We start from the raw sequence: 13,738 nt of genomic DNA, 5'->3' as shown, positions 1-13,738 counted from the left end.
AGCCAGGTGGAGTCTGTGCCAAGTCACAGAGGCCCCAGGTGACAGAAGACAGAGGGCGCAGACAGCCAGGCCTTTCCTCCTCAGAAATGCTGGTGGGTTTGTATCACTGACTTTTCTGTTAGCAGTCTCCACAGAGCACTCAGCCCTTGTCCCCTCACACACACCCCGCCCCCCCCATCCGGGTCCTGGAGATAGGATCGAGGAGCCAGGAATGGTGACCCCCCAGGGAAGATGGAGGTGCCAGGACTCCTCTTAACACTTTCTCCAGGGGTTCTTCCTCTGCCAGATCAGTGCTGCCCTGTCTGCCAGCTGGGGAAGTGCTCCTGCTGGGCACCAGCCCTGACAGGCTGCCCGCTGGGCCACAGTCCCCGAGGGCTCTGCTCCTGAAGGAGATCCATCTCTCCAGAACGAGAAGCAGCATTTGCTGCATGCACTTCCCACTGGGAACACAACCCCAAGTTTTGGTGAAGAGCAGAGGTTCCTAACTAGGGGTCTTGCAAAGGTGGCCCGGGAGGTGGTCCCTGAAACCTGAATGACATCATGCATCTGAGTGTTGCTTTCCCAGTGAGGGCTCCTAGCTAAGATCCGAATCTCAGAGCAGGATCTGACCCACAGCACTCCACAACTGTTGCCCCAGAGAGTGCCAGCCCCTCGTACCCCACAGGCTGACCCGATGCTGAGCGCCTTTCTGGCCTCCTCGACTGGAATGATAGGCTTCCACCGACCGCTCAGGAAGCCAAGGCCTCAGTGAGGCTGAGAAGAGAATCCAGGTCTCCTGCACGTCTTCCTCTGACCCCACCCGCCACAGGTGGGAGGGTAAGGTCCTCAGAAGAAGGGCTTCCGGGCCTCACAGAGACCTGTGTCTACTCCTGGCCAGCCCCTGACCAGCGGTGCGACGTCGAGTAAGGCGCTTTGCCTCTCGGAGCCTGTTTCTTACCCCTGGAGGGCAATCGTAGCATCGGCCTCCTGGATTTGTTCTGGAGATTAAGGTGATGCGTGCAGAGCACTTGGCACCATGCCCCGCACAGCATGAGCGGATGAGGTGGGTGGACTAAGCAAAAGCTGAGCCAGGGGGCCGCCTTTGGTGAGGCTGCTGCATTTCTCTGGGCCACTGACCTCTATCCACAAGTGGGAAGGTTCAGGGGCCGTGGGAGACAGAGATGAGGGGCAGGGGCAGGGGCAGGGGCAGAGACAAGACAGGGGCAGGGGAGCTTGCAGCCCTACCATCCTTTGTTTCTTCTGTCTAAAAGGGCATATTTCTGCATGCTCATCCTGCAGGAGCGAGTGGTCACAGCCCAGCCGCCTGGGCAAACAGAAGAGGCAGCCCACTACTCTTGGGGCCCTGAGCTGAGCAGGTGGCCAGCAGGTGGGTGGGTGGGCAGGAGTAGTTGGGAACAGAACAAGGCGAGAGAGGCAGGGGTGCTGGTGGTCAGTGGTAGCCAAGAGGAAGGGGTCAGGCTTGGGTATGAGGGCCCTCTGTGGGTGAAGGTGCCTGGGGACAGGTCTTAGGAGCACCCCTGGGTGTCATCACAGGGGTCACGTGTCTGGCCATAGGTGTGCTAGCTGCCTGACCAATGCCCTGGCACGTGTGGCACCATGGGACCCTGGGCTGATGAAGCACATGTGTGTTGTCACCATGGGTAGGAAGTGTATATCCACGTGAGCAAGAGGGCCACAGGACATGGGCAGGGGTGGGGGTAAGAAAGGGGCTGGCCCTGCGGCACTGAATCTTGGCTCTTGCTCTGCTGGAAGGCTGTGCAGGGACCTGCCCCCGCCTGGGCCTCTGTCTCTCTGTCTACAACATGGACTTTCCAACCCCCTAGTAGTTTCCAGGCCTTTCTAGCTTTTCTCTGTCCAATAGAACTCTCTGTGAGGGCGGGCTTTCTCCATGCTGCCCTGCACGGCAGCCACCAGCCACATGTGGCTGTGAAGGCAACAACCACACAAGAACAAACGCAAACCAACCAAGGGGCCACTGGGTTGGTCCGGGCCCATGGTACCTGCATGTGCTGCAGAGTGGCGCTGATCCACAGGCTTTTCAGAGCTGTGGCCCATCCAAAGAAGGCCACCAGGCCTTTCTTCCGAGCCACCTCTGGGCGGGTTAGAAAGGCTGAGCTTTTTGATGAACAGTGGCGTGCTTAGTCTGTATGCATACACAGCTATAGAGCACTCAAATCAGGGCTCCTGGGACGGAATAACGGGATGCTTTTTGTTTATTTGACTTACATATCAATAGCTGAATGTGGCTGATGACTGTTGTACTAGACAGGACCGCTCTGCCTGGCTACAGGCAAGCACCTGCTGCCTCAGGCTAACCAGCGTTTGGATCCTGGTTCAGCCCACTTACTACACGTGACCCAGGAAGCCTGCTTCCTCACTTCAAGGCCTGACCCTGAGAGTGTCTACCTGGGGCAGCGGCTCCAGGGCCCTGGGAGAGAGTAAGGTTGGCAATGGGCTCAGCACCGTCCCTAGGGTACAAGTGCTCAAGAAATGGCGCCTTTTGCAGGCATCATTATCTATGACACAATGGTGAGCAGCCAGTCATGGGTAATAAAATGGGCTTGCTTTACCAAGCTCAGGGAAGCAGGGCAGGATCAAGGGGGTGTGGGGTGGGGGTCAGGGCAAGGATGGGAGGTGGTCCAGGAGCAGCTCCAGTTTGCAGGCAGGGGCTGCTGTGCCACTGAGCCCCAGAGCTGTAGCATCCAGGGAGGGCAGGGGGACAGCATGCACCCAGCCCTGTGGTTGAGAATGTGGGAACTTGCTAATGGGCCGTGAAAGCGAGATTCACACTGGGAAATTGCTTTCTGGCTGCCTGGCAGGTTTGGTATCCTGGAGTTGCTGCCTGGCCACCCACAGCAGGCTACCACCTGCTCTGGCCTGGCACGCCCTGTGATGCTGACTTGCTGATGCTCGTGCTGCACCCAGGATGGGGAGTCAAGGACCACCTGCTTATGCTTATGGGCAGAGGCGCAGCTAAGGTCTGGCACATTTGGCATAGGCCCTGCCCTTGAAAGGGATGGGGTGGGAGGCTGGGAGCAGCTTCTATTCACTGTGGATGTGCCGCTGTAGTGGGGGACCCTTTGTGAGCGGCCGCTGCTGTGCAGCGATGGGAAGCAATTCCACAAGCCCTGGCCAGTTATGGCTAAGTGCCTTTCTTCAGCTGAAGCCTGGAATTCCACAGCTGGAAACCTCTGCAGGCCGGGGCAGTTCACCTGGGCCTTCCGGGGAGCTGATGCTTTGGAGTCCCTATGGTCTCAGGGTCTCTATGGTCCTCCAACACACGAGGCCTCCCTTGCTCAAGGAAAATAAAGCGCGCTTCCCACCCAAAGGCAAAACACCCAGAGCCTCTCTTAGGACCCAGCAGCCTGGACTACTTCCTCTCTCCTTTCTTTGCTGCCAAACTTTCAGAACAAGTGTCCGACATCCATCCGCTGCCTCCTCCTCCCTCCGCCCACCCACCATGAACCCCTGCCATCTGCTCCCGCCCCCGCCTCCATGGCATTGCCTCGGCCTGCTGCCCCACCCAGCTCCTCTCTGGGCTCTCACGCAGCCTTGCCAGCCCTGCCATGTGGCTGGCGTCTGGCCCCAGTGACCACCCAGCCTTGAGGCTCACTCTCGTCTTGGTCCCTTTGGTCCCCTGACATCCCACATTCACTCTCCCTCAGCTCCTGCAGCCTTGCTGGTTGTTTATTCCTCTCTTGCCACTTTCTCCTCCGTCCTTGCTACCGGGAGCCCTAATTGGCATCTCTGGAGGACTCGCCTGTAATTTCATTAAAGCTCTGCCCGGGAAGAGGGTGTATATACATATACATAGACTTAGACTTATGCAATTTTTCTTTTGCATCAGCCTCACAGGGAAGTCAAATCCATTGGCCATCACCAGATTTCCTTGAAATATCCACCTCCAGCCTTCTAGAGCATCAATCCCTCATTTTTAGCCACTCATAGGCACTTCATCTCCAGCCTGAGTTCAGATGCCTGAGTTCAGATGCCTAGGCATATTCTGCCCTCATCTCTGAGATGAGCTGGGTGGGTTCAGAAAGACCCAGGTCAAAGTCCCAGCAGATCTGTTACCTGGTCCGTACATGGCTAGTCCAGCTTAGCAGAAGGGAGAGCCCAGCATGGAGCCAAGCGCAGGGAGAAGGGTGCCCAGAGCAGACAGGGTTCCCAACAATTTTCCGGTCGATTGGGCTAGTCCTGTTTCTTAAATTACCCCTTCCCTTCTTTGCTTTGATGAGTGGTGCCCGGGGTCTGAAAAGTTTGTGAGAGACCACCCAAGATATGCGAATGGGTCTTTCTTCAGCTGACGCAGCAGAGGGATGAGAAGACCCACGAAGCAGAGAGGGGGCTGCACGACAGATGAGCCCAGAGGGACCGGGTGGTGCCCAGCTACCATTACCGAATGCTCTGATCAAGGAATCAATAGAGAAGCCAGATCAAAGTAGGTGGGGGGGGGGGCCGTGGGACAGAATCTAAAATTCTTACAGATCCAGACTTCGTGAGACTGGAGGCACCCCCAAATCAAACACTCAGAGAAAACCTCCAAACCATGAGCAGCAATTATCGGTCGACACCGTCTTTAAACAACTGTTGAGCTACATGAATACAACGCGTTCCCCACGGCCATCCCACTCTCTCAAAGCATTCTTGATGTGCGGTCCAGGAACTGCAGAGCCAGGGTGAGGAAGGAGTGGAGGGGGCAGTGAGCCTAAGTTGGGGTGGGGACACACATGGGTGCAGAGCACGAGGGGGCTGACCAGAGGCAAAGAACATGACCAATGCTCGCTGGTAGGTGTTGATATTGGCGAATGCGTGAATGATGTATGTCTCTTTACCAAAATTTTTAAAAAGGATGTTAGCATCCGAGGGGCTGAGCATGCATGGGCCACACACAGCTGCAGCGGAAACTGCCCTGTCTGCTTGAGGTCCACCGTCTCCTCCTTCATCGATGCTGAAGCTGAGACCAAGAGAGGAAACTGGCTGCAGGACTAGAACTCCTGGCTGAGGTCAACTGTGCTGTCCCAAAGCCTCTCAGTTCCGAGGGGTCTGAGCTTGGGGCACCCAGATGGGGCTCAGGGCAGGAGGATGGTGGGAAATGTTATTCAGCATTCTGTGGGGACAGCCATTTCTCTGGGGACAATGTTCCTGGCTTACATGGAATTCTCTGCTAGGGCCCAGCTGCCCTAAGCAGCTCAAAAGCTGGAGTTAGATCCTAGACCCTGCCCGGCCTACTTCTACTGCACCCACCTCCACCCACTCCTCACTCTCAGTAACCCCTCCCTTTGGGAACTCAGCCTCCCCATCTCAGAAATCAGCTGCTGGGTCAGATGAGAAGGTTCACGCTCGCCCTCTTTCTTTATGGCTTTGCTAGAGCAGTGGTGACTTTTCTTTATTAAAAAAAAAAAAAAAGGCAGCCATGTAAGCCCCCAAATGGCAAATAACTCCAAGGAGCTGGGATAGGGGGGACTGCAGAACCCCCCCTCCAGGCCTTTCTCCTCTCCCTCCTCAGCTCACCACAGCCCAGCATGCCACAAAGCCTGGGATTTTGCAGCCAGAAAACCCCAGGACGTACTCTTAAGCCTAGTCCCCTGCACCCTCCGCCCCTGGCTGCAGCCGCCCACTGCCAGGCTCCAGAAGGTGCTGCAGGGACGCAGTGTCTCTGAGCTGTCCCACTAACCACCCCCCAGCCTGCCCCATGCCAAACCCAGCAGCAGTCTCGTGGGGGACACAGAAGGCCTGGGAACCAGAAGATTCTGTTTGCTGTAGGGAACATTGAACCAACAGAAGTTCCAACATATTCCTTGTTTTGGCTGCGCATGGGTTTTCTTGAATGGGTGACAAAAACGAAAGAGGGGGGAAAAAAAGAGGAAGAAAGAGAGAAATATCCGCACAGAGCCAGAGCATGGCAGAGCCCGGGCGGTGTGGACAGGCGACTTCCTGCTGGCCTCTGACCAGAGGCCTTCAGAGTGGCACACAGTTGGGCTGGGGGATCTGTTGCTGCAGGCTATAGCCTTGAAGACCCTGTGGGGCAGTCTCTCTTGCATAGCCAAGGCTGCCATGGTTCAGCTGGTCAGCACTTGGTTTGGATTTTTCCTGTGTGTCAGGAAGAGAAGTCCAGAGGGATCCCCAAGCACTAGAGCAGCAAGAGGCTGGTCAGGGACTGCTGTGACCATAGCAAAGGCCCTTACCCTCTCTGGGCTTCCTTCCCCGTTTACAAAACACGGAACAGCACCATCACGATGATTTCCCCGAATAGGAACAGAGCAAGGATATCCTGCCCATAAATTGGCTCCCATGTCATTCTTGCAGCAACATCTCTCTCTGGGCTGGGCAGGGGGCTTCTAGGGAGGCCAGAGGGTGGGATGAGCTACAGGTTTGCATCTCTGCTCTCAGCGAGCCCACTATCTCTGGAGGCAGCCCTGCTGGGTGGGGCAGGGGAGCAGCCTTGGTGGGTAGAAATGTCTTCCTTAAGTTGAGCCAGAACCCACCTCCCCATTATGCCTGTGTCCCCCCAGCTGCACCCTGCAGGCCCCCCCAAAGGCCCTCCCAGCAGAGGCGAGGGAAGAGGGCAGTCTCTGGGAACCTTAGCCCCAACCTTATCCCCAAGCCCCAGCCTTCCGTCCAGTGACTTGTCCTGCCCTGCCCAGCCCCGTACATCCAACGTCCAATGGGCAGCAAAAACCTGCTGCACGTGTTTCTGAAACGGGCTAGAAAACTTTCCAGGAACAGGACAGCTTCGTCTTTCTCCTCAGAGCGGTGGGTGGGTTTGAACTGCTGACCTTGCAGTTAGCAGCTCGACACGTAACCCACCGTGTCGCCAGGACTGCTCCTCAGGACAAACCCCAGATTTCTAGGACTCCATCCGGCCAGAGCTGAGCAGGGCAGGAGAGACTGGAATCTAGGTCCCCTGGGCCTGACGGACTCCATCAAAGTGCCTTTCCCTGTGCTGCTACCACTTTGAAAACCACTCTTCCATTCATTTCTCTCTGCTGACCTCTGACTCAGCCTCCTTTCCTGTTGCCTCCTTGGGGGACCCGCCCTTGCTACCGCCTTCGCCCCTTCTCGTTGAGGTGTCTTTGTAACCTGGAATGCTATGTGTGGTTATAACCCGTATTCAGCTGCATTTAAATGATTTCTGGACATTAGTGGCTGCTTCCTGCCACCCCCACCCCTGAACCATGAGCCCCATGAAACAGTGGTTCCGTCGATCCTGCATGTGGTCCGGGCTAGGCTCTCAGCCCAGGGATGGGAACGGAATACGTGCTCACGAATTACCTGTTAGATGCCACAAGACTTGTACACGTTTCTCCTTTTTCATGGGCCCGAAATACGAACATCCCTAGCCTTCTCCAGGGCAGAAAATCCCACTGGTCTCTAGTCCCTCCCGACCCCTGGGTCATGGCCCAGCCACCCCAACATAGGGCATGGGCTGGGACTCAGCAAGCTGGGACACACGTGGGGACTGGGCCAGACTGGCCTGGTATGAGAGGCTGCCTACAGGCCCACAGAAATGCTCTGAGGGGGATAGGCCACGGGCAGCAGCCCTGCAGGAGCTGGTAGGCTGCAGCAAAGAGAGATGCACAGAGACAGAGAGACAGAAATGGAGAGGCATCAGAGAGAGGGAGAGAGAGAGAGAACACACCCCCAGAAGCCGGTCAGAATCCCCCTGCTCTGCACTATGCCCTGTTGCAGCCAGCCCAGGGGCTTGTTCACCTACGCATGAGTGTGGGCCTGGGCGCCCATGGGAAGGTGCACGTGGGTGCTCGAATGTGCAAATGTGCGCAAGCAGACGGACGCCGGGACTGCATTCTGGGATGCTGCCTGCGTCCTCTGAGAAGCTGGCAGGGTGGAGGGCCTGGGGTGGGATGCAGGCAGCAGGGCCGCTGTGTGCTTGTGCTGGGAGGCGGGCAGGCGGGAGGGAGGCTCTCTGAGTGTCAGTGTGGCTCAGCCTGTGTGGGGGCGGCAGCGTGGGGGCGGAGGGCTGCGGCATGCACCAGAACATGTGTGCCTGCCGCTCGCTTGGTGACTCCAGGGAGGGAGGGAGGAGAGGCGGGCCCTCCCTGGTCCTGCCCCACACTTCCCATCCCTGAGCCTCTGACCCCCAGCCTGGCTTTGTCACTGCCTCTCCCTGTGACCTTGGGCACATCCCTTCTCTCTGGTCAAAGAAGGCACACAGTCCCCCTGGCCTTCTGGGGTCTGTAATCTCCCCTGGTACTCCACAATGGGAGTCCACCAGGGCAGCACCCGGAGAAGCATGTGGCCCCCATTTTACAGATGAAAAGTTGAGACACACAAGATGGTATGGGATCCACCTGGGCTGGCCCCATTCATGACAGCCAGATGCTGCAGGGGAAGGGAACACAGCTCAGAGGCCCCCATCCCCAGGCCAGCGCCCTCTGCCCACATAGACACCAAAGGCGTGCCTGCTCAACAATGCCCCCCACAGACACACAGATGCACCCTGGGAGGGCCTAGAGAGAAGGACACACTTCTAAGCACTGCTGCCCAGCCCTGAGCTGGACCCTCCGCCCCTCCGAGCCTGTACACTGGATGAGCATGTCCTGCCTGTCTCCCTTCGAGCTGCACTAATGGAGCACAAACCACCTCCCAGGCCCCGGAAGGCGGGCCAGCTGTGCAAGACTATTGGAAGCTGGGGGGTGAGCTTTCCTGCAAGATGACATCATCCTATCCTCCAACAGCTCTACTGGGAGGGCCTGGACTGCTGACCCACTTTGCAGATGGTCAGGCTCAGTCCCTAGCAGACACCTATGCACCCAGCACGCTGCACCCTGTGGGCGCCACTGCCCTGCCAACCACACAGCCCAGCCTGGCTCCCGAAGAGCAGGGAGGGGTTGGGGTGGGGGATGGGAGTGAGGGGAACACTCTGGGCTTAAGTAGGAGAGGACATCCTTTACAGTCCTCTCAGCTCCGATGCCAACCTCGCCAACCTCCAACCAGCCAGGCCTGGCCTTCTGGGCAATTTCAGACCCCTGTTGCTTCTGGAGAGAAGCTGAGCTTTGCTCTCTGCAGGCCCCTCCCTCTCCCCTTCCAGGTCAAGCCCCCTTGAAAGCGCTCTCCCCAGGCTGGGGTGGGACCCACCTCCCCCTCTTCCAGTGCCTGGCTGGGCTTCCTGCCTTGGGCCCACTGGCACTTTCTCCCATTCTCTCCCACTGGCCCACCCACCTTTCTCAGAGACTGGTCTTCAGAGGCCAGCTCTGGGTGGGACCCTTACCTGCTGCCCAGGCACCCTGGTCCTGTAGAGCCATGTACCACCACCCAGGGCCCCAGGGATTGTATTTCCTCGCTCTCTCGTGCACTAGGAAGGACAAGGGCTGGGATGGTGGAAGGAGGAAATGGCTGGTGTGAGGACCCAGGAGACAGCCTGCCCAGCCCTCTTATTCTTTTCCTTTACCTTTCGAGTTAGCCCCAACCCGAGACAACCTCCTGAACCACAGCCCACTCCTAGGCTAGCACTCAAGATTGGCTGTCAGTCAAACTGGGTCTTTTGGGAGGACGGGTTCTCAGTAGAGTGCCAGGCCTTTCTTCCTAGCCTTTCTTAATCAGGAAGCTCCCCTGAACCCTGTTAGGCATCATCATAACAGGTGATGGGTGGGCAGTGGCTACAGGTGAACCTAGTGGTCCCGCATATACCGCAGCCTTCTGTCCCCAAATCCTCCATACCCCCAACCTCACCATTTAGGGGCTCTAAAAGCAGGTCCCTGGTGGATCTGAATTCATGTGCTGCAGCGCGGTTGGCAGTTACTTTCCCTAAAGTTTCGGTCTTGCCCAGAGGCCCCAGTAGCCCTTGCACCCAGGTTGGCTCCAGCCCATACCCTCCGTCTGGCTGCCCACTACTCTTGTGTCCACAGCCTCCCCCAGGCTCCTCAAAAGCCCGGGAAGAGCGCCTAGACTCCCTCAAGAGGCCCTGCCCTATTCTGTGTCTGGGCAGCTGGGGCCTGCCAAGGAGCTCCAGTGACCCTTACAAGCCCACGCCCATCATCTCAAGTGGGCTTCTAAAAGGGGCCCCAGCTTCTGGGGGGTGACTGCAGTGCCCTCGCTGGCAGAGATCCCAGACCCTCCACTAAAGAGGGGGCCCTGCGAGCATCTTCACCATCCCCGCCCGGGAGCAGCCGGGCCAGGCCAGAGGCAGCCAGTGAGGTCAGCACCCTCTCCTAGCTGGGCGAACTGTGGACAAGGGGAAAGTATCGGGCAGACCCCCTCCTCCACCTGCAGTGCTGCCCCGGCTTCAGGGAACAAGGGCCCTCACCCCTCAAGGGAGGTCCCTGTGGCCAGGCCTGCTTATCAGCTTCGACTTCACCCTCACCGCCCTCTCCTCGCTCCTGATGACGGGTGTAGGGAAATTGAGGACTAGAGACGTGTGCCATCTGCCCAGAGCTCGCAAAGCAAAGCAAGGCAAGACGGACCCACTGCCGTCAAGCTTGTTCTGACTCAGAGCAAGCCGGAGAAAGTAGAACTGCCCCATGGTTTCTGCTGCTGGTGGTTTCGAACTGCTGGCCTTGAGATTTGAAGCCCAATGTACAACCCACTGTGCTATGTGGGCTCCAGAGCTCCTGGATAATCAGGACAAACGCAAAGCCTGGCTCCAGAGCTGGCATTCCTCATGCCACATGGGGCATGCCCCCTGCCTGGCACCCTGAACTAAGTGGACTGCCAAGCAGGGTAGCAGGCAGGGTAGCAGGGTCCCATGGCCACATCAGTGACGAGCTCGTTGGCCTATGAAACCTAACACCTGGAGGCGAGGGACCACGTGCCCTTTCCCCCAACACACGCAAGCCTTCTCCCTGACACGCTGGAAGCCCTGAGCATTGCGTGCAGCATTTTGTAGTCTCAGGGGGAATGTGCGCTTAGATCTCCATCAGGTTCCTAGAGGGATACATGACCCAAAAAAGGGTAGGGACACAAACTGTTCTGCAATTGATTAGACAAGGCCCAGCCATGTCTGCCAGCCTCACCTTTGCTGCCAGGGCCAAACTCAGGCTACCTCTCCCTGGAATTTGGCCCCTGAGCTGGTCCCTCAGAGCGCCAGGCTCTGTGTGGCAGGGCTGGGGTGGCCCCTAGAGACTCTTCCCTGCCAATTGCCCCCACCGCACCCAGTCTTCAATGACACACAGATCCTCTTGGGGCAAAACATCACTTTTGCTCTCCCTTCGAGTGCCTGAGTCACAGCTCAACTCCATTCCACGGTGCTGTGTGACGCAGTCTTGCCCGCACCAGCTGTAGCTGGACCCTGATAGCAGCTCCCAGTTCATCGGGGGAATCCTTGGGGTCCATGTGGGCACCGGGGGCCCACTAGAGGAAGGAGCCATGGCGAAGCCCATAGGAGACACCCTCAGTCCTCCAGAGCAGCCCACCCCAGCAGAGACATATACTCAGAACAGCCGGAAGTCTGCAGACTGAGGGAGCAGACGTCTGCGCACATGGGTGTGTGTCCATATGAGGGAGCTGGTGTGTGCCTATAATTCTGGGTAGTGTGTGTGTGTTTGTGCAGGCAGCCTACTTGTGCACAGCCATAGGCCTACTGCCCACACATATGCAGATATCCAGCCTGAGCTCACACATGCTGACAGAACCCACACTCCCACACAAGCAAGTGGGCCCAGGCCTCGCCATGTATGTGTGTACACACACGCATGTAGTCTGTATGCGCACCCGTCCTCACACCGAGGAGGGTGTGCCCAGTCTGCATACACGCACACAGACACGTATATCCTCACACTGATGCACATTAGCACACAGCACGCTTGCACGCACCTCCAGGTCCCTGACCTGTCATCCCCAGGCACACACAGGGACACGTGTCCACCCTCTCACTCCATGCATGCCAGCCAATGTCAGCACCCCCCCCCCCGTGACATGTGGGTACATGCACCCATGCAGGGCCACTTGCAGTTGCAGATCCCACACATGAAGCACACACTACTACCTCCTATTGGCACACATGCACGAACACTTGCATGTCTTCTGAATGCACACAGCCAGGCCTCGCACATCACACATCAACCCCCACCAAAACGCACGCTCGGGAACCTCACTCCAGCACACACCTGAGGACAGGGCCCCTCTCTCCTGCACCTCGCTGCTGCGACAGCAGGAGCCAACCCACGGACAAGCTCCGCCTCCAAACTGCACTCCAGCCCTTGATCCATACCAGGATGTTGCTCTCCACGCCTAGCTAGGGCAGCCAGGATCCCTTCCCTGACACACACACTCCCCAGCCTGCTGGGATACCCCAAGGGGTTCCCCTGTCCTCGTCCTCCCACCCTCCTCTCCACCAGCAGTCATCAGAGGCAGAAATGAGCTCCAGGGCTGGACAACTTTGCAAAAGGACCAGAGAGGAGCCACCCTTTGTGCCACTAGTCCCCTAAGGCAGTGGTGGCCCTTAGCTTGCCTGATGGCCCCTCTCCATGTTCCAAGACTAGGAAGCCTCCGGTATTAACCCATGCTGTACCCATGCCCTCAATGCTGGCCGGAGCTGGGATGGGAGGTGCGCACAGGGAGAGGCCGGGAACTCTGCACTGGGTGCAGGCGTAAAGTCATGAAAGACTGCCTGGAAGGAGTGAGCTTTCTGTCCTTGGAGGAATCCAAGTTGAGGCCAGATGGCCACCTCCAGAGAAACGGAACGGGGAAGCCCCCCTTTTCCCCTGAGTTTCTGAGAGTCTGAGTGTGCTCAGGTCACATGGACTTGGGGGTTCATGTATCCTGGCATGCACATCCACCCCTCCACTCCCCACCCCCACCCCCACACACGCACTCAACCGCCTGGCTGACCTCAGCACATTGTGCCCTGCAAACATCCGCGTGCCCTGCTCTGGGCGCCCTGGGCACCAGCAAGTGCCCAAGCGCAGGCATGCACTTGCATGCCGAGCACTGCAGGCACGTGCTCCCCTCCCGCTGCGCTGACCCCTGGGCATCTCCAGGACTCCCCGAGGCGCAACTCACTTCCCCAGTTCCTCGAAGAGCTGGTACTCCTCCGTGAAGCGGGTGCAGGTGATGGTGGCCATCCTGGAGCTGGGCGGGCAGGCGAGGTTCGGGGCTGCGCCGGGACTGGGGCGCCGCTGCTCTGCTCCTGGAACGAGGTGCCTCTCGCCTGCCCGTGCTGCCGCGCACTAACCGAGAGCGGGCTTGACTGACGAGCCCCGGGCTTCTGAACAGGGCACTGTGGCTGCTCACAGCCTCGCGAGCCTTCGTCAGCATCCAGGTCCCCATGGCAACCACCTCCGAAACGCCCTGTTCCCGTTGCCCCGGTAACTGCCTCCCCAACACCTGCCTGCCTTCCACTGCAAAACCTGCTCCTCCTGGTCGCCCTTGCCCTGCTGCGCCCCAAACCACAGGCCTGTGTGGGCCGGGGGCCGTGGGCCCAGTGCCCCCCGGGGGAGGGGTGTGGCTGGCCAGGGAAGGGGCGGGAGTTCAGGAGGAGAACAAACTTAGTCCGCAAGTGATCTTCGCTCTTCCCACCTCCCCCATCCCCAACCGCAGGGCCCTTAGAGCAACCAGGATGGGATTAAGTGGGGCAAAAAAGCGGTTGCCATGGTAACCTCCAATGGGTGCCTCATTCTGGGATGGTCCCCGGAAAGACAGGATACAGTTACCCTGGCAACATCATCTCCCATAGAGAGACAGGTATTGCCCCGTTGCCTTGGCAACAGCTGGAATCAGGTTTACAGAGAAATGTTGGCTAACTTGCAGGGATACCTCTGTCCCCTGTGATCACTGTAGT

General features: G+C 58.2%; 1 protein-coding gene across 2 annotated transcripts in view; it reads right to left on the bottom strand.

Annotated features, from left to right (window-relative positions):
* Window positions 1-13,154, bottom strand: part of CAMK2A (calcium/calmodulin dependent protein kinase II alpha) — a 69,419-nt gene extending 56,265 nt beyond the window's left edge. The window contains exon 1 of one of the 2 annotated variants that reach the window (XM_004696723.2): window positions 12,961-13,154. In XM_004696723.2, coding sequence (XP_004696780.1) covers window positions 12,961-13,022 — 62 coding nt within the window. In that variant the 5' untranslated portion in view covers window positions 13,023-13,154. The remainder of the gene's footprint in view (window positions 1-12,960) is intronic. The other variant, XM_004696724.3, reaches the window with a different exon arrangement.
* Window positions 13,155-13,738: the final 584 nt, after the last annotated feature.

Source organism: Echinops telfairi, unplaced genomic scaffold, assembly GCF_000313985.2.
Source record: "Echinops telfairi isolate 266 unplaced genomic scaffold, ASM31398v2 ScPeMD7_7469;HRSCAF=8507_0, whole genome shotgun sequence".
NCBI lineage: Eukaryota > Metazoa > Chordata > Mammalia > Afrosoricida > Tenrecidae > Echinops > Echinops telfairi.
The sequence above is the reverse complement of the archived record's forward strand: the minus strand, read 5'-3'. Positions and strand labels throughout refer to the sequence as shown.